The sequence below is a fragment of the Ovis aries genome, chromosome 4, assembly GCF_016772045.2.
Source record: "Ovis aries strain OAR_USU_Benz2616 breed Rambouillet chromosome 4, ARS-UI_Ramb_v3.0, whole genome shotgun sequence".
NCBI lineage: Eukaryota > Metazoa > Chordata > Mammalia > Artiodactyla > Bovidae > Ovis > Ovis aries.
In genome coordinates this window covers 58028492-58053736 of record NC_056057.1, presented here as the reverse complement: position 1 = coordinate 58053736, position 25245 = coordinate 58028492, and the positions used below count along the sequence as shown (strand labels likewise).

At 39.4% G+C, this 25245-nt stretch overlaps 1 protein-coding gene across 4 annotated transcripts in view; it reads right to left on the bottom strand.

Annotated features, from left to right (window-relative positions):
• DOCK4 (dedicator of cytokinesis 4) overlaps positions 1 to 25245 on the bottom strand; it is a 471927-nt gene that overhangs the window by 153134 nt on the left and 293548 nt on the right. For all 4 annotated transcript variants that reach the window (XM_060414757.1, XM_012176786.3, XM_027968612.2 and 1 more), the window contains 2 exons: positions 24947 to 25053; positions 3454 to 3610 (listed from right to left, as the gene is read on the bottom strand). In XM_060414757.1, the coding sequence (XP_060270740.1) occupies positions 3454 to 3610; positions 24947 to 25053 (264 nt within the window). The remainder of the gene's footprint in view (positions 1 to 3453; positions 3611 to 24946; positions 25054 to 25245) is intronic.

Genomic DNA, 25245 nt, shown 5'->3' with positions numbered 1-25245 from the left:
TTACTGAAAATGAGAATTTTATACATTCCATTCAACTATCAATTAAGTGTGTACTGACTGTATGCCTGATCTGCCAAGAGCTATAAAATAGGTGGATGACCTGATCCCTACTTTTTTTTCAAACCACAATCTCAGGAAGAGACTGAATAAACCACCCATTATTGGAGGGAGAAGGGGATATGGAGCAGTTGGTATTGGCACAAATGTTAGACTGAATTTAAGCACTGTTTTCATTTTTTCTTAACATTATAAAAAGTTGTTTGCAACAGTCCAAGGAAGCTAACAAACAAGTAAAGTGATTCCTTTTCTGATCCGCACTTTAAAGAAACTTAAAATATCTCCTTGATCTGGCAATCACAGATGTCCAGTCCATCCAGTCCACTAGCCTCACTACGCTAAGAATGACACTGGAACACACAGAACGTGTGTAGACAGAAATTTAGAAATCCTGAAATGCAAACCTGCTCTAGGAAACCGTCCTAGAGACCACATCACTTACTAAATGCCCAATTGTAATGGAAATGGGATTTGTACATTTTCCAAGTCGAGTAAAATGAATACAAAAAAATTTAATTCCAATTTGGAAGTGGATTACTTCTACGCAGAGACAAGTGTCTAGCATGTAAATTTCAGAAAAAAGAACCTCCTTCCTTCCTCTGTCCCATGTCTTTAAACACACTATTCATTTCTTGCCTCATTTTGAGCTGTCCAACATTGACAAGGTTAATCAAGGTCACAATGGTAATTAAGCATTTATTAGTCTCCAATAATGTGTCAAGCGTTGCTTTCTATATAGCGAGATGTTTAATTTAATGACTTCGTGAATAGTTTATTTACTTGAAAAATGTTCTCTGCTTTTACAGAGCAGCAGCTTCTAGTTATCAGGATTTGTTTCCCTCTGTCTTATGTTCACAATTCTGTCTAATAGCCTAAACCCTAGAACTAGGAATAATTAAGCAGGCAGGGCCAAATGTTTTCATGGCAGAGAATCTATTGTTAGGTTTATATCTTTGGAAGAATAATGGCCCCCAAAGATGTCCATATTTTAATCCATGGATTTATCTTAACTGACAAAAGAGTTTTACAGGTGTGATTAAGTTAAAGATTTTTTAAATGGGGTATTATCCTGGATGATTTGGTGGGAGCACTCTCATCACAGGGGTCCTTAAAAGATGGAAGATGATCAGAGTCAGAGAGATCTGAATATGCTTTGTTGCTGTCTTGGAAGATGGAGAAAGGGGCCTGTAGCCAGGGAATACAGGTGGTTCCTAGGAGCTAGAAAAGGTAAATAAAGGGATTCCCTCCTAGAGATTTCAAGAGGGAACGTGGCCCTGCTAACATCTTGATTTTAGCCCAGGGAATAAGATTGTAGACTTTCTACCTCCAAAATTATAAGATAATAAATTATTGTTGTTTTAAGCCAATAAGTTTATAGTAATTACTACAGCAGTAACTGACAACTAATACCAGCTGAAAATAATCTAATGGAGACAGAGAGTTAAATATGAACCGGATTCTTAAGAGACACACAACTCATCCACATAGGATGAATGACAATAACACCTAAGGGAGTCAATAACGTTGATTTTATTATTTTCACAATCTCTATGGGGTTAAACTCTTCTCACAAAAAAACAAAAAAGCCTGAGATTTGGTAAGTGCTGTATAGTCATTACAGAATTCTGTCAATGAAGGTTATATTTAATTAAGATCATTAACCATTGAATACTGATAGTCTGGTGTAATGACCTAACTTGGCAATAGCTACCTTCAATCAAATTTTCTAAAAATAAATTACACAGTTTATTTTTTAAATATGTCTCCAAAAATATCTCTGGAAGGGGAGAAATGAAACCCAATATAAATGTAAAAAAAATAATTTGCCAAGGTCCTACATAAATACAGTAGCACTGTTTGACAAATTGGATGCTATCATTAAAAGTGGTCATTATAATAATGCCAAAATTTGCTTCTTTTCTCATTCCATGTTCTGAGAAAAGATATGTATTTCTTACTATATGACACAGAAGAAAGAACTAATAACACTAAAAAGTTTAAGCACAGGAGCGTTTTTTGCCTAACATTACAGAGCCCTGACTTACTATGGTTTGACTTCAGATTTTTGACTTTACATGGGTGCAAAAGTGATATGGAATGATTTAGAAACTATACTTCAATTTTTGAGTTCAGATCTTTTCCTGGGTAAGCTACATGCAGTTCAACAGCCTCCTCAATGCTGAGCATTGAGCCTCAGATCCCAGACAGCCAAGCAATCATGAAGGTAAAGAAACAATATGGTTATTAATACAAACATTCTGTTTTTCACTCTCAGTACAGTATCCAATAAGTTATGCAAGACATTCACCATTTATTATAAAATAGGCTCTGTATTAGATCATTTTGCCCAACTGTAAGCTACTGTAAGTGTTCTGAGCTTGTTTAGTGCAGGCTGGGCTAAGCTGTATGACACAGAAGAAAGAACTTTTCTTAGATGTTTTGTGGTGGTGGTGGTGGGTGCATGCTCAGTCATGTCTGGCTCTTTGTGACCCTATGGACTGTAGCCCACCAGGTTCCTCTGTCCATGGAATTCTCCAGGCAAGAATACTGGAGTGAGTTGCCAGTTCCTGCTCCAAGGGATCTTCCTGATTCAGAGATCGAACCTGCATCTCCAGCATTGCAGGCAGATTCTTTGCTGTCTGAGCCACCTGGAAAGCCCCATGATGTTTTGCAGATTAGGTGTAACAAATGCATATTCTACTTATCTTATTCAAGTTACCATAGGCTTATCAAAAGAATGTAACCTAATCCTAAAGTCAAGGAAGAGACATACCTTATTATAAAGTGACTGTCTTCAACAGAATGAAACTAATTTTATTATATGGCATTCAGGATGCTTTCCAGAAGCCTTACATGGCGACCATGAAGAATTCAAAAATATTTATTTTACTTCCTTCATTACAGACAATGCTTTCAGAACAGTTTGCCAAGGAGAAGAGCTTGCTTTATTAATCATAACTTTCTAAACAATCACTGACATAAAAAGTAATGCTAGAATAGAAAAGTAATATCCATCTAATTAAACAGAAAGCAGCATTTACTCTGAAGCCTGCAATTAGCACAGTTTATGAAGCAAGAGAGATTAAGGTGGTGGTAATCTTCACCTTTTTTTTTTTTTTTTTTTTTAAGCAGCTGGGTTTTGATGGTTTATTTGAGGACTTGAGTATTGGGTTCCAATACTAGAATAACTCTGTAGGCCTGAAACTATACACATTTAACTGTTCGTTGGGTCACAATTACTTTTATTTTATTAAAAACCACAAACAGAAGGATCAACAACAATTTTTCTACTGCAAAGTTCTTAAACATAAAACTGATGTTTACAGAATATCCAACTAAAATTCACATGAGTACTTAAATACAGGGACTTTCAAATAAAACAGTATTATACATTACCGTTTTGTGTGAGTTTTGTGGAACAGAGAAAAGATGTTATCCAAAAAGACTCCTTTGTGGCCTTCACGGCTTGATTATTATTCCCAAGGAGAATGCCCTTGGAAAAAGGAAGTTTGAGGTAGCGGGTAGTATCCTGAAGATTTGTGTTTTCTTCACACTGTAAAAAAATATTTTAAAAAATGGAAGGGGGAGAGGTAAGAGACCTCTTGAGAATTATTAAGCATAATATCCATTTCTAGTTTTTAAGAACTGGGAAATATTCCAAATATCATTACAAACAGAATTTGGCTTTTAAGTAAAATGCAACAAAAATGTCTAAGAGGAACAACTCACTTATTTTGGATGCAGATCCATTTGGGTTTGAATTCTCTCTCTGTTACTTCCCACACAAGTAACTGTATCAAGTTATTCAGCCTCTTATGATTTCCGTTTTCTATCTCTATGACCTCACTGTGCTGCCATACAAATTAGATTACATGAGGCCTTTACATAGAGCCTGATACATTGGAAGCGCTCAAGAAATCATACTGCAGTGACCATAGCATTTTAAAAAATCTTTTAACTGGAGGATAATTGCTTTACAATGTTGTGTTGGTTTCTGTCACACAACGCAAATCAACCATAACTATATATATATATATATATATATATATGCACACACACACACCTATCCCCTCCATCTTGATCCTCCCTCCTACCACCACCCCTCATCCCACAACCACAGCATTTTTAAAAAGTGCTTAAATTCTTCCCACATCTCCTCTGAGGTAGATATTAAACAACTCCTTACTTTGAAAAGAGGCAATTAAAGGACTCTGTATTTGATGATAATCTACTAATCCCACTATGGTGAGAAATCCCTACAGAAAATGTCAGTCAACAAATGTAAAAGAAAGTATAGGTTTTGAAAATATAGTTTCATATTCCCAGTGTAATTCTTTCTTTAGTCGAGGGTTGTCGCTAAATGCTAAAATCAGCAGGAAAATTGTTGATGAGCAAACGAGCATTCTATGCTGCCACACAGATTCCCTCCTACTGGCAAGGGGACAAATATAACTGCACGTGGGGGGACTGGGCTGCCGGCCCTCTGATGCAGGGCAACGAACACAACACGTCATCCTCGCAATGCACTCCTCCCAAAGTTGTGGAGCCTACATGGATGACACTGACAGGCTCACCTTCTACTTCACAGAATATACAAAGGACAGAGCAACACGCTGAACGCTATGGGGAAGCAACCAGACAAACCCAGCAGGTGGCACTTTCTATAGGATGCCTGTCTGTGACTCCTCAAGTCAAGTTTTGTGGGGGAAAAAAAAGGATTACTCTAGATTAAATAAAACTTAAGAGCTCTGTAACAGCCAGATACAATAGAATGGCCCTGGATTTAGACAAACTTGTTGAAAAGGATTTTCTTTTGGAATTGATATATTGATTAAGTTCTAGATGAGATTAAAAAAAAATTTAATGATTGGAAAAGTCATTAACTGGCAAAAGTAAATTAAAAAAAATAATAAGGTCCTATTGTATAGCACAGGAAACTATATTCAATATCTTGCAATAAACCATAGTGGAAAAGCATATTAAAAAAAGCATGTCTATTACATGTGTATCACTGAGTTACTTTGCTGTATAGCAGAGACTGGCACAACATTGTAAATAAACTATACTTCAATAAAAAAATAAAAAATATATATAATGAAGCAACCGAGATATCCTTCAGTACATGGATAGATAAATGTGGTACATCCAGAAGCCAGAATACCATTTCAGTGCTAAAAATAAATCAGCTACCAAGCCATGAAAAGACATGGAGGAATCAATGCATATCACTAAGTGAAAGAAGCCAATCTCAAAAGTCTACCAACTCCATGATTCCAACTATGCAATATGCTAGAAAGTACAGAACTATGAAGACAGTTAAAAAAAAAAATCAGTGGTTTCCAGAGGTTGGGAGTAGGAGAAAGGATGAACAGAGAGACCACAGAAGATTTTTCTAGGGCAGTAAGATACTATGATGATGGATACATTTGTCCAAATCCATAGAATACACAAAAACAAGAGTGAAACCTAGGGTTTCCCAGGTAGCTCAGTGGTATAGAATCCATCTGCCAAAGCAGGAGACATGGGCTCGATCCCTGATCTGGGAAGATCCCACATGCGGTGGAGCAATTAGCCTGTGTGCCTCAACAACTGAGCCTGTGTTCTAGAGCCCGGGAGGAGCCCACGGGCCTCAGCTACTGAAGCCTGTGCGCCCCAGAGCCCATGCTCGGCAGCTAGAGAAGCCCCCATGATGAGAGGCCGGAGCACCACAACTAGAGAGTGGCCCTCACTCTCCATGAGTAGAGAAAAGCCTGCACAGCCACAAAGACCCAGCACAGCCAAAACTCAAGAAAAATAAAATTATGTATTAAAAAAGAGTGAACCCTAGTAAACTATGGGCTTTGGGTAATGACGATGTGTGAATGCAGATTCAACCTTGGTTAAAATAAATATGCACCATTCTGGTGAATGATGCTGACAATGGAGGAAGCTACACACATGCCGGGTGGAAGGGAAGTCTCTATCCTTTACTCTCAACTTTACTGTATACTAAGCTACTTTTAAAAGTCTACTAAAATAAATAACATCATTTGGGTAAAAAAAAAAAGTTCATATAGAAAAACCTCCAGAAAGATATACCCTAAGGGGTAACATCATCATATACCCTAATAGTTGACATCATCTGAGTAATTAGAATATAGTGTTTTTATTTTTGTCTATCTATATACTGTTTCTGTAATGAAGGTGACTTTAAATTAAAATTTTGAGAAAAATATATTGTAACAGATACAGAATTAGTATAGCTTACCTTATTTTGAGTATTAATTTAGGAACTTTATTTTTTTTAATGTATATATTTATTTTTAAGGCTAGTGTCTTGGGAACAGGTAGGAAATTAAGCGCAAAACCCCTTTGGTATTCTAGGCTAATCTGTGTGATGTACAAACATTTTTAAATACTAAATCTTTATGAAAGACAACTCTAATAAGCTTAGAGAAACAAAATCAGAATATTACAAGATGCTCTTCCCGGCACACCTGCCCAGTAACAGGAGGACTAATAAACACAAGAAACAGTCTCCATAACTCTCTTCTCACGTTACGGCTCCAAATGCTTCTGCAAGATATTTCATTTAGACAGAAGAACGCATATATAGTTTAGAAATAATTATAATGTGAACACTTCAGATGCTTTCCTGAATAAAGAGTGCTTAGCAATGTAAAGTTCTGGAACCTGAGGTCACCATCCCCTCTCCTCAGTCTTGTTCTGGTATCAGGGCTTGGAGCACAGCACCCTACACTGGCCCTATTTTTGTCTGCCTGGATCTTGTTTGTAGGGTCAGTAACATGCTCTGGTCCCATCTCCAGTGTGCCCTATATTCTGTATGTGAACCACTCCTTCCTACTGAAACTGAAGCTTCATACCCAGTCCAGACACCATCCAGTTATTTCTAGGTTTCTTCCCCCGAAGCTGGAGCGTGCCCTGGTCTGGTATGCTCTATCTGTGTACAGAAATCCTGAAGCTATAGGTTGGTTTCTTATCCCCATCCCCACAAATGACTGCCTGGTTCTTGAAGACTTCTGGAAACCTATTAGAATGCCTGCTTGCTGAACCCCTGTAGCTCAACCTGCAGTCAAGGATCAGCCACGTCTGTGACTGAAGATGTGATGGCCATGTTCTGCCCATAGGGGGCAGCCACTGTGAATAGACACCGGGGCTGCCTTTACAGGGGGCAGTCACTGTAGCCAGGTGAGTGCCACCTATTATAGTTCACTGCACTTCTCCCCCAGCCTAGGGGCAAGACCTCAGCATCGGAGTCTTTCTGATTTTGAGCTGTGACATCTTGATACCTTCTTACAGCTGAACTCTATCACCCTTCAGTTCAGTTCAGTTCAGTTGCTCAGTTGTGTCCGACTCTTTACGACTCAACACAAAATACAGTACCTGATACAAACATTACTCTGGACACAGAAGTTAAGACCTTCCTTCCACCAATAATACCAGTGTGTTTTTTGTGAAGTGTTGTGTGTATGTCGGTGCTGGTGTGGGGAGGAATTCTACCTATTAATTTAGTAAAGAAAAGTACATAATAACTCTTTGGTCTCGGTGAACTTTTTGCTATAATATTTACTGTATTATAATATTTACTAAATATTACTAATATTTACTAATACTAGGTGTTCAAAAATTGATTTCTTTTTTGTCCAGTAGGAGTCAAACATATATTAGCTATAGGGTTAGAGTTTAAATCTATTTCCAAAGAACTTAAGTGGCCTGCAGAGAAAATCTCACAGCTTGCCTTTTCTTGTCCTCTGAGGTTTTCAGCATGCATCCTCAACACATCACACAGCACTAGAGATTTTAAAGGCAATCCAAGCAACCATCATTCTGTTGTTGTTGTTCAGTGGCTAAGTCACGTGCTAAGTTGTGTCTGACTCTTTGCGACCCCATGGTCTGCATTTACATTTATTTACATGCATTTGCCATCATTTACAAAGGCTTACTAAATATCAGGCTAAGCACTCTGCATCTGTTTTTTTTACTCTGATAATGATCCTATGAGGCAGAACATCATAACCTGAGGAGCTTATGTGATTTGCTCAATATTACAATGTTCGTAAGAGTTAGAGCCAAGATGTGAACTAAAGTTCATGCTCACAGCTACTATTCAAAATAGCAGTCGTGACTACAATGGCTCTTCCACTGTTGTTTTAACCAGGTTTTGAGTTTTGCTGTAACAAATTTAAAATTAACTAACAGATAACATATTGAATGGTGGGTATGGTTAAGAAAGATCACCCCCAAGATTTCATTTTTCACACACACAAAGTATGTTTGTGGGAAACACCCTGGGAGACAGCTCAGAGTGGTCTTTGGAGCTGAAATAGTTTCATACCTAACAAGCCTGTGAGCCCTACAGTGAAATGGCTGGTCTGTGTTCTGAAACCACCCAGGAAGCAAAAGGGATCACGTGATCTGGATGCGGTGGGGAGGAGAAGCACATAGGAGCAGAGGAGGCATGTCACGGGAGTCTAGGAACACAACAGACGAGTCAGAGATAATTTGTCCATTCACTAGATGAAACAGAAAAAAAAATGAGACTGAAGAGCAGTGAAGACTAGAAACAGGTTCCAGAAAATAGGCCTGTAGGGCAGACGTTGCAAAGGTTTAAGCCAAAAAGGTTGTCCAGACCCTTCAGAGGAAATGCTCAGCTCACCAGCAGAAGCCAGGGAGTGAGAAAGAGTCAGCTGTGAATTTCCCGAGCATTCTTCTACCAGGTGGGAAAAAGAGTCTGGACTGTGAGGAGGAGTCTGAACAAGGGTATGGATGGGAGAGAATAAATGGGTAGGAGCAGTCTTCCCCCAGGTGAAGGGCTAAAAGTCAAGGAAGTCACAGAAATGAAGCTGGCAAAGTACAGGATGGAAATATCAGTGCAAAACAGTTGTGGCTGGATGTCTGAATGCCTGTGAATCTGAATAGTAAAAAACTGTAGCTTTGCACAAAACTACATCACTGTGTTTTCTGATAGATGGTTTTGTCACCACAGTAAAATGCATTTACATCCCTAAACCAATGAGTAGTTAAATATAGATCACTTGCATTCTGGGGAACACCTGTAATGCAACTATTTTTGTTTTAGCATAGGGATGATTTTTTTCATCAAATCCAGTGTGGGCATGGAACAAGGCAACATGGATATTAGAATAAGAAGAAGTATCCTCCCCTCCTCTTGCAGCAGACACAGACAAGCAAAAAGTCTTGCTGGTATTATGTTGGATGAGGGAGACACACAGACAGATGCGGGAACAATTAACTGAGCCATTCTTTCTAGGAGAGACAAGGCCACATGACTACAACCCCCTGAGGATGCACCTGGATAATGGGAACAAAACAATGTCACTGTCACAGAAAAGGACAATTCTCTGTGTTTGCTTTGCTAGGGTGGGATCTGTGCAAGTCATTTTAAAATGGCATGAAGTTAATTTACTACAAATTAGAGAAGAGGGAGATGAAAGCCAGCCTGCTGCTTTACTTGAGACTGAAATCAGATCTGACAGGAGGGATGGACTCCCTAGATTATTAAAGAAGAGTTAAAACAAAGGCTCTGTGGCAGCTGTAGTAGCCTCTACCTTCTTAGAGATGATATAGCCTGGCTCACAATCTATTTCTTTGCCCAGAATTAAAATCAGTTGGTGGAGCAATGAATTGTGCATCACACTCCAGGCTACTTTTTGCCCACTGTCTTGAGCACAAGAAAGAGATGCAATGGTCAGCCACAGACAGTCATCCAGAAAAGTGATAGGTACAAAAATGCAAGCTATATAAATTGAGAGAAATAAACAAGAAATTTCTTCAGATATTAACTGGTACAGAGATTCATAGTATATTAATCAAATTAAGGGGCCCATAATTTCAGGATGTAGAGAATTAAATTAAAAACTATAGTAAGTCAGACAATCCATTTGAAACTACTACCAGTTAATTGAACCAGATTTATCAAACTGCTGTGGCAGAAAAACATCTTCTGGGGATCCTTTCAACATGACTTGTCATTCTTAATATCAGTATTAAACATGTATTAAAATTCTACTATTTGAGTCTTTTAATTCAGTATAAAGAATGTAACAAGGAAATAAAAACAGTACCTGTACATGAGGGCATTATATGTCTGACCTCTGCACTCATTTGTTAAGACTGATGACAAAGCAGCAGTAAAGACCCCTGGATTTTAGCTCTGCCAGGGAAGTAGAGAAAACCCTGTGGGGAAAAAGGCTATTTGACTTCAGTCATAAAGACTAAGAGGCTTTCCAGGCAAGGGACAGAAAGACAGGTTATACAGAAGAAACAAAACATATAAGGACACAGGGAGAAAAACACATATATGAGACAATGAAGATATGGCAACTAAATGCAATGTGGGTTCTAGACTGGATCCCAGAAGAGAAAAATAAAAGTACTGGAAAAAGGCGTAACATCCAAATAAGTTTTGTGTTAACAGTATTCTACTGAGGTTAATTTAGTTTCAATAAATGTTCTGTGGTTATGTAAGATGCTAACATAAGAAGAAGTTGGGTGAAAGGTATATGGGAATTTTCTGTACTATTTTTGCAACTCTTTTCTAACTGAAAAAACAACTGTTTAAAAAAAGTACAGGTGTAGTTAGACAACTATATGTAGTTCAGTGTGGCTAAATAACGTGATTTTTTTTTTCTAGGACCAAAAAAGGCTTGCGACTACTCTGAACTTCTTAAAGGAGGAAAACGTGAGCTGATTCTGATATCTGTCTCTGGTTTAAATTTCTTAAAGAACCACCAAGGAGGAGGCAGTGACTGGTCATGAAACCAAGTGTTTAGACTGTGAGGTAAAGTGTGAGCAGTCAAGACAAACTGAAGGTTTCAATTCACCACAGGAGAGGATGGAGGTGGAATTAAAAAATTCAGTTTGAACAAGCCGAGTTAAGAGTTATCTCTGGCAGATCCCACTGAAGATGCTCAGTAAGCTGGTAAAAGCCTGAACTACAAACCCAAATCTGGACATCATCAGCAGAGGCGTAGCAAATTAACCCACAGAAGTGGGTGAGATGGTTCCAGAGTACAGAAGATACAGATAGGGTCCAAAAATTAAATCCATGATAACACCAACATTTAAGATGCAGATAAGATGCATACTAGTATATACAGGAAGGATAAACAACAAAGTCCTACTGTATAGCACAGGGAACTATATTCAACATACTGTGATAAGCCATAATGGAAAAGAATATGAAAAAGAAGATATATGTGTATAGCTGAGTCATTTTGCAGTACAGCAGTAATTAACACAATGTTTCTAAGTTAACTATACTTCACTAGGGGATTCCCAGGTGGCACTAGTGGTAAGAATCCATCTGCCAATGCAGGAGATAAGAGACAGAGGTTCAATTCCTGAGACACAAGAGATGCAGGTCCAATCCCTGGAGTGGCAAGATCTTCTGCAGCAGGGAATGGCAACCCACTGCATTATTCTTGCATGGGAAATTTCATGCAAAGAGCCTGGCAGGCTACAGTTAATGGGGCCACAAAGATTTGGACATGACTGAGTGACTGAGCACATGCAACAAAAACATAATTTACTAAAGAATTTCTTTTTAAATACAGATAAGAGAGAAGAGTACTCAAAGGAGTAGAAGGATCAGACTCAGGAGAACACTGTCAAACCACAAAATGTGGGATTTTCAAGAAGGATAATCAATAATAGTACATGTTATAGGGAAGTCAAGTAAAGGAAGATCTAGGAAGTGTCTAGAAGGTTGGACACCGTGTAGGTGCTAGTGACCTTGAGGGGAAAACTTCATTTGAGCTTCGAGGACAGAAAATAGCCCAAGGGACAAATGGGATGGAGGGAAGCAGAGACAGTGAGTGAAGACCAGCCTTTTCTGCAGGTGGCTCAGATGGGACCGGAAGAGACAGTGTGGTAGCTATTACAATGTAGTTTGTCTTTAAAGAAAAAGGGCTAGTAGAAGGAAAGAAATTATAAAAATTAGGGCAGAAATAAATGCAAAAGAAACGAAAGAGACCATAGCAAAAATCAACAAAGCTAAAAGCTGGTTCTTTGAAAAGATATATAAAATTAACAAACCATTAGCCAGACTCATCAAGAAACAAAGGGAAAAGAATCAAATCAACAAAATTAGAAATGAAAATGGAGAGATCACAACAGACAGCACAGAAATACAAAGGATCATAAGAGACTACGATCAGCAACTATATGCCAATAAAATGGACAACTTAGAAGAAATGGACAAATTTTTAGAAAAGTATAACTTTCCAAAACTGAACCAGGAAGAAATAGAATATCTTAATAGACCTATCACAAGCACAGAAATCGAAACTGTAATCAGAAATCTTCCAGCAAACAAAAGCCCAGGAACAATGGCTTCACAGCTGAATTCTACCCAAAATTTAGAGAAGAGTAAACACCTATCCTACTCAAACTCTTTCAGAAAATTGCAGAGGAAGGTAAACTGCCAAATTCATTCTATGAGGCCACCATCACCCTAATACCAAAACCTGACAAAGATGCCACAAAAAAAGAAAACTACAGGCCAATATCACTGATGAACATAGATGCAAAAATCCTTAACAAAATTCTAGTAATCAGAATCCAATAACACATTAAAAAGATCATACACCATGACCAAGTGGGCTTTATCCCAGGGATGCAAGGATTCTTCAATATCAGCGAATCAATCAATGTAATACACTATACACATTAACAAATTGAAAGATAAAAAACATGATTATCTCAATAGATGCAGAGAAAGCCTTTGACAAAATTCAACATCCATTTATGATAAAAAAAAAAAACCCTCCAGAAAGCAGGAATAGAAGGAACATACCTCAACATAATAAAAGCTATATATGACAAATCCACAGTAAACATTATCCTCAATGGTGAAAAACTGAAAGCATTTCCCCTAAAGTCAGGAACAAGATAAGGGTGCCCACCCTCACCACTACTATTTAACATAGTTTTGGCAGCTTTAGCCACAGCAATCAGAGAAGAAAAAGAAATAAAAGGAATCCAGATTGGAAAAGAAGAAGTAGAACGCTCACCGTTTGCAGATGACATGATCCTCTACATAGAAAACCCTAAAGACTACACCAGAAAATTATTAGAGCTAATCAATGAATATAGTAAAGTTGCAGGATATAAAATTAACACACAGAAGTCCCTTGCATTCCTATACACTAACAATGAGAAAACAGAAAGAGAAATTAAGGAAACAATCCCATTCACCATTGCAATGAAAAGAATAAAATACTTAGGAATAAATTTACCTAAGGAAACAAAAGACCTATATATAGAAAACTATAAAACACTGATGAAAGGAATCAAAGAGGACACAAATAGATGGAGAAATATACCATGTTCATGGACTGGAAGAATCAATATAGTGAAAATGAGTACACTACCCAAAGCAATCTATAGATTCAATGCAATCCCTATCAAGCTACCAGTGGCATTTTTCACAGAACTAGAACAAATAATTTCACAATTTGTATGGAAATACAAAAAAACCTCGAATAGCCAAAGTAATCTTGAGAAAGAAGAATGGACCTGGAAGAATCAACCTGCCTGACTTCAGGCTCCTGTACAAAGCCACAGTATGGTACTGGCACAAAGACAGAAATATAGATCAATAGAACAAAATAGAAATTCCAGAGATAAATCCATGCACCTATGGACACCTTATCTTTGACAAAGGAGGCCAAGAATATACAATGGAGAAAAGACAATCTCTTTAACAAGTGGTGCTGGGAAAACTGGTCAACCACTTGTAAAAGAATGAAACTAGAACACTTTCTAACACCATACAAAAAATAAGCTCAAAATGGACTAAAGATCTAAATGTAAGACCAGAAACTATAAACTCCTAGAGGAAAACATAGGCAAAACACTCTGACATAAATCACAGGAGGATCCTCTATGACCCACCTCCCAGAGTAATGGAAATAAAAGCAAAAATAAACAAATGGGACTTAATTAAACTTAAAAGCTTTTGCACAATAAAGGAAAATAAAAGCAAGGTGAAAAGACAGCCTTCAGAATGGGAGAAAATAACAGCAAATGAAGCAAATGACAAAGAATTAATCTCAAAAATATACAAGCAACTCCTGCAGCTCAATTCCAGAAAAATAAATGACCAAATCAAAAAATGGGACAAAGAACTAAACAGACATTTACAGATGGCTAACAAACACATGAAAAGATGCTCAGCATCACTCTATCAGATAAATGCAAATCAAAACCACAATGAGGTACCATCTCACGCTGGTCAGAATGGCTGCTATCCAAAAGACTACAAACAATAAATGCTGGAGAGGGTGTGGAGAAAAGGGAACCCTCTTACACTGTTGGTGGGAATGCAAATTAGTACAGCCACTATGGAGAATAGTGTGGAGATTCCTTAAAAAACTGGAAATAGAACTGCCATATGACCCAGCAATCCCACTGATCGACATACACACTGAGGAAACCAGAAGTGAAAGAGACATGTGTACCCCAATGTTCATCGCAGCACTGTTTATAATAGCCAGGACATGAAAGCAACCAAGATGTCCATCGGCAGACGAATGGATAAGAAAGCTCTGGTACATATACACAATGGAATATTACTCAGCCATTAAAAAGAATACATTTGAATCAGTTCTAATGAGGTGGATGAAACTGGAGCCTGACTTACTTCTGACTGAAGTAAGTCAGAACGAAAAACACCAATACAGTATACCAACGCATATATACGGAATTTAGAAAGATGGTAATGATGATCCTATATGCAAGACAGCAAAACAGACTCAGATATATAAAACAGTCTTTTGTACTCTGGGGGAGAAGGTGAGGGTGGGATGATTTGAGAGAACAGCATTGAAACATGTATGTTATCATATGTGAAACAGATCGCCAGTCCAGGTTCGATGCATGAGACAAGGTGCTCAGGGCTGGTGCACTGGGATGACCCTGAGGGATGGGATAGGGAGGGAGGTGGGAGGGGGGTTCAGGATGGGGGACACGTGTACAACCATGGCTGATTCATGTCAATGTATGGCAAAACCCACTACAATAGTATAAAGTTATCAGCCTCCAAGTAAAATAAATAAATTAAAAGAAAAAAAAAAGGCTTTAGAGTATTAAAAATCTGATAACACTGCCAACAGAGAGGAAACAAGAGGGAATGCTAAGAGAAGCAAGGTCCCAAGGGAGCCAGGAGAAGAGGAAGATCCTGAGAGAAGCAGGTGGAAGTATTAGCCTTGAAGGGAAGGAGTCTTGCCCCACCCCTGAGACAGGAAGCAGGAAGGAAAGGAAGGAGGCAGATAAGTGTGCAGGTGGCAAAGGAGAGAACATATGGATTTAAGGAAGTTCTTGTCTGATGGCTTCTGTTTTCTCTGTTAAGGACAGGGGAAGTGTTGAGGCAGGCAGAGTGGTAAAGTCTTGTCAGTAGTTGTTATGAGGATTAAGAAGGGAACTATGGACAGAGGTTTGTAACACCATATAGGAGTCAGTTACTAAACCATCCCCAAGGAAAAGAAATGCAAGAAGACAAAGTGGTTGTCTAAGGAAGCTTTACAAATAGCCAAGGAAAAAAGAGAAACAAAAGTCAAGGGACAGAGGGAAAGATATGCCCAAATGAATGCAGAGTTTTAGAAAACAGCAAGGAGAGATAAGAAAGACTTCTTAAATGAACAATGCAAAGAAACAGAGGAAAGTAAGAGAATGGGAAAGACTAGAGATCTCTTCAAGAAAATTGGAGACAAGGGAACATGTCATGTAAGGATGAGCATGATAAAGGACAGAAACAGCAAGGACCTAACAGAAGCAGGAGAGATTAAGAAGAGGTGGCAAGAATACACAGAAGAACTATACAGAAAAGTCTTAATGATCCAGATAATTTTGATGGTATGGTCACTCACCTAGAGCCAGACATCCTGGAGTATGAAGTCAAGCAGGCCTTAGGAAGCATTACTCTGAACAAGTTAGTGGAGGTGATGGAATTCCAGCTGAGGTATTTCAAATCCTAAAAGATGATGCTGTTAAAGGGTTGCACTCAATATATCAGCAAAGTTGGAAAACCAAGTAGTGGCCACAGGACTGGAAAAAGTCAGTTTTCACTCCAGTTCCAAAGAAGGGCAGTGCCAAAGAACATTCAAACTACTGTACAACTGCACTCATTTCACATCCTAGCAAAGTAATGCTCAAAATCCTTCAAGCCAGGCTTCAACAGTATGTGCACTGAGAACTTCCAGGTATACAAGCTGGATTTAGAAAAGGCAGAGGAAGCAGAGATCAAATTGCCAACATTAGTTGGATCACAGAAAAAGTAACATAATTCCAGAAAAACATCTACTTCTGCTTCACTGACTATGCTAAAGCCTTTGACTGTGTGGATCACAACAAACTGCAGAAAAATTCTTAAAGAGATGGGAATACCAGACCACCTTATCTGTCTCCTGAGAAATCTGTATGCAGGTCAAGACACAACAGTTAGAACTGGATGTAGAATAACAGACTGGTTCTAACTGGGAAAGGAGTACATCGAGGCTGTATATTGTCACCCTGCTTATTTAACTTCCATGCAGAGTACATCATATGAAATGCCAGGCTGGATAAATCATAAGGTGCAATCAAGATTGCTGGGAGAAATATCAATAACCTCAGATACACAGATGATATCACTTCACTGGCAGAAAGTGAAGAAGAACTAAAGATTGTCTCGATAAAGGTAAAGGAGGAGAGTGAAAAAGCTGACTTGAAACTCAACATTCAAAAAACTAAGATTATGGCATCTGGTGCCATCACTTTATGGCAAACGGCAAGGGAAAAAGTGGAAGCAGTGACAGATTTGGTTTTCTTGGGCTCCAATCACTTCAGACAGTGACTGCAGCCATGAAATTAAAAGACACTTGCTCCCTGAAAGGAAAGCTATGACAAACCTAGAGAGCATATTAAAAAAGCACAGACATCTCTTTGCTGACATAAAGAGTTGGACCATAAAGAAGGCTGAGTGCTGAAGAATTGATGCCTTCAAAATGTGGTGTTGGAGCAGACTCTTCAGAGTCCCTTAGACAGCAAGGAGATCAAACCAGTCAATCCTAAACAAAATCAACCCTAAATAATCACTGGAAGGACTGTTGCTAAAGCTGAAGTTCTATTACTTTGGCCACCTGATGTGAGGAGCCAACTCACCGGAAAATGCCCTGATGCTCGGAAAAGACTGAAGGCAAAAGGAGAACAGGGCGACAGAGGATGAGATGGTTAGATAGCATCACAGACTCAATGGAATTTGAGCAAACTCTAGGAGATAGTGAAGGACAGAGGAGCCTGGTATGCTCAATCTATGTGGTCACAAAGATTTGGACATGATTTAGTGACTGAACAATGAAGACAGTAATCAGGACAGGTAGAAAGTTGCCATGTTGTATGGAATAAGCCTTATAGAGAAAGGGCATGGAAACTCTTTACAAAAGGATGGAGAATGGTATCTTTACATGCACCGGGCATTTAAAGAGATCTAGAGTCAGGACACTGAACATGAGGCTTTAGAAGAGGAGCTTTCTCTATTCTAGAGGCCACAAAAGATGCTCTCTCAGCAGGAGAGCCAGAGATCAGCAGAGGCAAAGATTTTAAAAGATTGTGTAATGGTATTAACTACTCAGAATGAAAGCACTTTCTACCCACCACATTAGCAGCCTTCAGGGCTAAGATCAAGTCCACATATTAAGTTGTCTTAGCTTTTTTTCCTTTCTTTTTCTTTGCTTGATTTAGCCTGTGTTAGACTGTGTTAGTTGCTCAGTCATGTCTGACTCTTTGCCACTCCACGGACTGTAGCCTGCCAGGCTTCTCTGTCCATGGAATTCTCCATGCAAGAATACTGGAGTGGATTGCCATCCCCTTCTCCAGACGAACTTCCCAACCCAGGGATCAAACCCTGGTCTCCTGCCTCGCAGGCAGATTCTTTACCGTTTGAGCTACAGAAAAGTCTGGTTTGGCTTACTTTTATGCTTAAGTTTTCCAGGCTACTTACATTTAAATTTAATTTTGCAGGTGTATGCTTCTTAATTTCTCTCACAGTCTGTAACAAAACAAGAGTTATATGACCAATGCTCCTATGTCTAAGCCAAGGGTGGACAGATATGTTTTGTGCTTGTATATGAAGAGGTGGCAAGAATACACAGAAGAACTATACAGAAAAGATCTTTACAACCAAGATAATCACGATGGTGTGATCACCCATCTAGAGCCAGACATCCTAGAATGTGAAGTCAAGTGGGCCTTAGAAAGCATCACTACAAACAAAGCTAGTGGACGTGATGGAATTCCAATAGAGCTATTTCAAATCCTGAAAGATGATGCTGTGAAAGTGCTGCACTCAATATACCAGCAAATTTGGAAAACTCAGCACTGACCACAGGACTGGAAAAGGTCAGTTTTCATTCCAATCCCAAAGAAAGGCAATGCCAAAGAATGCTCAAACTACCACACAATTGCACTCATCTCACACGCTAGTAAAGTAATGCTCAAAATTCTCCAAGCCAGGCTTCAGCAATACATAAACCGTGAACTTCCTGAAGTTCAAGCTGGTTTTAGAAAAGGCAGAGGAACCAGAGATCAAATTGCCAACATCCGCTGGATCATGGAAAAAGCAATAGAGTTCCAGAAAAACATCTATTTCTGCTTTATTGACTATGCCAAAGCCTTTGACTGTGTGGATCACAATAAACTGTGGAAAATTCTGAGAGAGATGGGAATACCAGACCACCTGACCTGCCTCTTGAGAAATCTGTATACAGGTCAGGAAGCAACAGTTAGAACTGGACATGGAACAACAGACTGGTTCCAAATAGGAAAAGGAGTATGTCAAGGCTGTATATTGTCACCCTGCTTATTTAAGGCTTCTATGCAGAGTACATCATGAGAAACGCTGGGCTGGAAGCAGCACAAGCTGGCATCAAGATTGCCAGGAGAAATATCAATTACCTCAGATATGCAGATGACACTACCCTTATGGCAGAAAGTGAAGAGGAATTCAAAAGCCTCTTGATGAAAATGAAAGAGGAGAGTGAAAAAGTTGGCTTAAAGCTCAACATTCAGAAAACGAAGATCATGGCATCCGGTCCCATCACTTCATGGGAAATAGATGGAGAAACAGTGGAAACAGTGTCAGACTTTCTTTTTTTTGGGCTCCAAAATCACTGCAGATGGAGACTTCAGCCATGAAATTAAAAGACACTCCTTGGAAGAAAAGTTATGATCAACCTAGATAGCATATTCAAAAGCAGAGACATTACTTTGCCGACTAAGGTCCATCTAGTCAAGGCTATGGTTTTCCAGTGGTCATGTATGGATGTGAGAGTTGGACTGTGAAGAAGGCTGAGCACCAAAGAATTGATGCTTTTGAACTGTGGTGTTGGAGAAGACTCTTGAGAGTCCCTTGGACTGCAAGGAGATCCAACCAGTCCATTCTGAAGGAGATCAGCCCTGGAATTTCTTTGGAAGGAATGATGTTAAAGCTGAAACTCCAGTACTTTGGCCACCTCATGCGAAGAGTTGACTCATTGGAAAAGATTCTGATGCTGGGAGGGATTGGGGGCAGGAGGAGAAGGGGAGGACAGAGGATGAGATGGCTGGATGGCATCACTGACTTGATGGATGTGAATCTGAGTGAACTCCAGGAGTTGGTGATGGACAGGGAGGCCTGGCGTGCTGCAATTCATGGGGTTGCAAAGAGTCAGCCACGACTGAGCGACTGAACTGAACTGAAGATTTATTGCTCATGATTATAGGGGTGTCCTTGTGGGGTTCCCTTGTGACTCAGCTGGTAAAGAATCTGCCTGCAATGCAGGAGACCTGGGTTCAATCCCTGGGTTGGGAAGATCCCATGGAGAAGGGAAAGGCTACTCACTCCAGTATTCTGGCCTGGAGAATTCCTTGGGCTATGTAGTCCAGGGGGTCGCAAAGAGTTGGACATGACTGAGCGACTTTCACTTACAGCGGTGTCTCTTTCAGAATCGTTGGAGAAGTATGTAGAGTTTTCTGTACAGCAAGATGGGTGGCAACCTATCAGTCTATTAAATTTATCAGCCTCATGTCATTTTTTCATTTTAGTTATAAATACAAACATCATATAGGAAAGGATAAGTGGAAAGTAACCCAATCTGAGAAATTCACCTCAAAGATGGTAACTAGTGCAGAGGGGCTATGCTGGACTTTCAGGGACCAGGGTGGGAATCTGGAGTATAGCAGAAGAAACTGAAACATTGCAGGGAAAAAACGAGACACAAAGCATTTATGAACAAACTTCTAGGGAGCAAAAATGAAATGAATTCATCAAAGACTCTTGCAATCTAGGCCATACATTAAACTAATCCCTTTCCAACCAGGATACATGATCATGCTCTATTTAACTGATTTCTTATCTGGCCCTTCTCTTGCTCAGAAGCAATAAATCCCACCCTAAGGAATCAGATTCTCTACCAAGTAAATCCCCAGTCTGACTGAGTTGGGTCACTTGAGTCATAGTGGTGTTAATTAACATAATGAATTTGCAAAATCCCAATTTCTTTAAAAGTAGACTATATTATTAGTTGTTTATTTATACATACAAACTAGACCCAAGAGTATTTTAGCATGTACTTCAAAGAAATAAAAATCCTTCACTAGAATAGGTCAGAATGGATACTTGAGTACACAGTTAATAAACTTCCTATCCTTTTTTGGACCTTCATATTATTATCCTTAACAGACTTGACTCTTGGAAAATGAATTTTCTTAAGCTTATTATTTCAATCTCTTTTCTTAACTTTGCTTTCCAGCAGGTAGCTGGCAAGGAGTAGCCAAAAATATCTCTACAAATTTAAGGAAGACAACAAACCTAGCAGAATGCAGCAAAATAGCAAAACTTAGCAAGAAAAAGTGCTGCTACAATCAACTTAGGAATTCCAAAGGTAAGTTTTGGACTTAGCCATCAACTACTTGGAGATATGACTGATATCCTCAGAGGTGAAAAGGGACCCTGGAAGCACAAAATCTCTAATGATGACTAATCAAGTTCTTTTACTTCCCTTTCTAAAGCTATAATATTTGGATTTTTATAGATTTCAGAGATTATCTCCATGGAGTACCACTGCAAACATACTGTCAATTATGTAAAGGTAAAAATGACTTTGAAAGGGAGCTTTGCCCTCAGAATTCTTTAGCTCCTGCCCTAAAGGATGAGTCCAGGTTCTTGCCAGACCACTGACTGATAACAACTTTGTCACAATGATTTCCTTAAAACACACTCAGAAGTCCAGTCACTGTCACAAGGGGAAACTATTATCTCTTTCATAAATTTTAGGCCCAAATTAGGCTATTAAACAGTTTTCAACATACTTTTTTTATTTTCTTAGCTCACTGCAGAAATGAATCTTCTAAACCAGAACCTTACATGAGGAGGAAAGTAGATTTTATATATCCTACTATGAGGGATTCCCTGGTGGCTCAGCTGGTAAAGAGTCTGCCTGAAATGTGGGAGACTGGGTTTGATCCCTGGGTTGGGAAGATCCCCTGGAGAAGGAAATGGCAACCCACTCCTGGAAAATCCCATAGACAGACAAGCCCAGCAGGCTACAGTCCATATGATCTTATAAATAAATCATTTTTAAACTTTATGTAGCTAAATTTATACATTTTGGGGGTACCTAATTTCTAACATTGAAGAGGCATCATTAGAAAGGCCCTCCTTCCCTTAACTTTCTAAAAATTTTCACTCATATTATAAAGGCTCTTAAAGTTTTATTTTTTACATTTAATTGGAATTTGCTTTGGTATAAGAAGCAAGGTAGGAATCCAGAGCTTAATTTTTCCCTGCAGCACCTATCGTGGCCATCTCAATTATCTCAACATCACTTATTAAATGGGCTATTTTTTTTTTTACCAAGTAATTTGAAATCCATTCCTCTTCCTAGCTTTTTTTTTCATTCAAATTTTAAATTAATAAATTCAAGCCTGTAATCATCAGCAGGGTGTGAGACTGCCCATCATGGCAGAGGATGAATAACATTATGCTCATAATATGGTTTTATAATCATAACCCACAAATGCCCTTAAGTAGAAATTGAACTTGGCTCAGTACTATGAAAAGGAAAACCATGGCATCAACTAGATAAAAAAACAAAAGATGTTATGCTTGGCAGGTATTCCAGTTCTCTTTAAGCAACACTGAATATTCCTAATCATAAGACTCAGCTACTTAGGGTTGTTCTGCGGAGCTAATGCTTCCTCATGGGTCTACACAACGTAGGCCTGCCCCGCATGAGATGATCGACAGATACCATCGTGAGCCTCCTTTGTGATGGAGGAAGATCACTGGGAAGAGCTGCTCTTTACACTGTTGATGCTCAAATACATTTTCTTATGTTTTCTGGATCAGAATTCTGTGTATTCATTGAAAATTTGTGCAAGGGCTTGAGACAATTCAAAGCTCCACTTTTGAGAAAAATGGTGGTTCTGTCAAAGGCATCCTGACAGACCCCAGGTAATGGAGTAGAATGAGCCTATGCCTGGGAACCAGTATCAGGTGGACTGCTAAATGCTCACATGGAGAAGCAAACCTTGCTACCTGCCCTCCTGGCATTTTAAGCACATTTTAAGCACATGCTCTAATCAGCAACTAAGAGTCTTAATACTATATACTTCTTTAGAGGAAGTCAACCCAGACTTGACTGGAAAGTTAGTACCTGCCACTCAAAAACACACTCCAATCCACAAGTGGGAGAGCCTACAGTGTGAAATGTCATATTCGCTCATTCATGTCTGACTCTCTTCGACCCTGTGGACTGTAGCTCACCAGGCTCCTCTGTCCATGGGATTTTCCAGGCAAGACTACTAGAGTGGGTTGCCATTTCCTCCTCCAGGGGATTTTCCCAACCCAGGGATCAAACCCACGTTTCTTGCATCTCCTATATCGGTGGGTGGATCCTTTACCACTGTGCCACTTGGCAAGCCTTGTGAAATGTCATGAAGAAGTGATTTATTCTTCTAAATATTATTAGGAAATTAATAATTACCTTAGCCCTGCCTTTTTAGTGTGAAGATTTAATGGTACACAGAGTCAAGATCACAAACATTCACATCAAGTACCACTTATGTCTTTTGGAAAACTAGCTGAAGACACAGCCTGTTATATTACCCATCTCACATAAAGGGCCGCAGACCTTTATTTATATAAGTAGATCATCTCATGTGTCTCGTGCATTTAGCTCCTCTGTGGGCCTTAGTGTTACTCTACTTGAAAATATTTTTTCTCTGTATTTTAACATCACAAATTCCTTTAAGCCACTTTTGAAGTCTATAGAATGTATGTGTCAGAAATGGAGGCACTTTAATGGTCTTATTCACCACTATATTCCCAGTTGCTAGAAGAATGTCTGCCCCATGGTCTGTGGTAGTCAATGTGCTGAACAAACAACCAGAAAACAAATGATTCAAGAAATACGCACATACATACCAATGTACAAACAAAAATTACCCAGTGTCTTGTGCATGGACACTCATTTTACCAGCAACAATCCAAATGTAAAGGAAGTCTCTGTCATATCCTTCCTTCACCCAGTGTATCTTCACTGCACATCTGCCACATGCCAGAACTCTGACTCAGCTGATGCTCCTGAAGGGCTCCTAAACCTACCATGGTGAGTTGAGGGGTCATCAGACAACCATTTGACTGTAATGAGGACAATGGTAAGAGATTTGTGCAGATACCCAGGGAACTCATGGGCGGGCACATAGTCAGCTGGGAACACAGACAGTAGGAACTAGGGTGTGGGGACCGTGTTCCCAAAGGTTCAGGCCCAGGTGAGCCTCTGCAGATGAGGAGGAGCCAACTGTTGGGAGACAGGGGAAGCATGACTGTAGGAATGTCAAGTGGACCTGGGGGAGCCAGCAGACAGGAAGTGACTGGGGCAGTAGGTAGAGGCCTGGAAATGGGATGATGTGAGGCATAAGGGAGGAGGCAGCCCGGCATACCTGAAAGCCTGCCATTTCCACTGTTGGCAATGGGAAGCTTTTCCACGGGTTGAAGTCAGGCAGGGGCCTGGTAAGATTTGCACCTTAGACAGGTCAAGGCTGTCTAATGGCTGACTGGAAAATGGGCTAAAGGGAGAGAAGGCCCAGGTGGGCAGGACTAGTGAGCCCAGGTGAGAGCTGACAAGAGCCTGGAAGAGTGTGTGGTTACAGAAATGGAGAAATGCAAAGGAGAAAGATTTTGGAGAAAATCATATACTTTAGTGCTTGATTTCACGGCTGCAACTGCTTCTGTTCTGTATTTCATTATTACTAGTATTCTCTGATAATTCCTAAGGATCTCTTTTTAGGTGAATTTTCTTTTTATTGCCTACTACACTATATTTTTCTCCCCAAATGTTTGCATGCCAATTCTTGGGGCAAAAAAATAGAGTAACAACCACTGAAGCTGTCATAACAAGGAACAGCTACTTACTTTTCCCTTGCTTCCTGAGAGCAGCAAATGAGACAAATGGAAAGGTGACCTTGCAAAATTTGCTTCTGGGATATACAGATAAGAAAGCAAGTATTGGGGATATTTAAAAAATATTAATATATTAAAACTTTAAAAACCTTATTTGTAAGGTTTATCTAATCCTATCACAGTCATGGATAGGATTTCAAGGTCACCCTATAGACTTAGCCAAATACCGTTATTTCAATTAAGTTTAAAAAAAATCTTTAAAATACGTGTCAGAATATGACAGAATCTAGAGATACTACTCTCAAAAATGCACTCTCTCTGCCAGCAATCATCCAAAAGAGTATCTTTGCAGTCCGTTTTTTATCTTTTCCAGAGTGAGGATAAGACTGTGAGTTAGTACTTCTGCCCTGTTTTTCACAACTGCCCCCAACCTCTGACTGATGTTACCTTATGCACAATGAGCTCATGCGTGCCATCTGGAAGTGTCCTACCATCTTCCTGCATCAGGGGAACAAAGGAGAAGCCAAACAATTTCTTCTCTCCTTTCTCCTTTGCTGTAGAAGGAAAAAAAAGAAAAGAATCAGTCAGTCATTTCAGTGTATGCTTACACACTGTGTTCAGACACACAGATTGTGGAGATGAGTGATCATGAAGAAATAGAACACGCCCCTCCTGCCCAACACACACACCCGCTCCCTTTACACAATGAAGAGCAGCTCTTATGATGGGACTTCTGTCTACAGCGG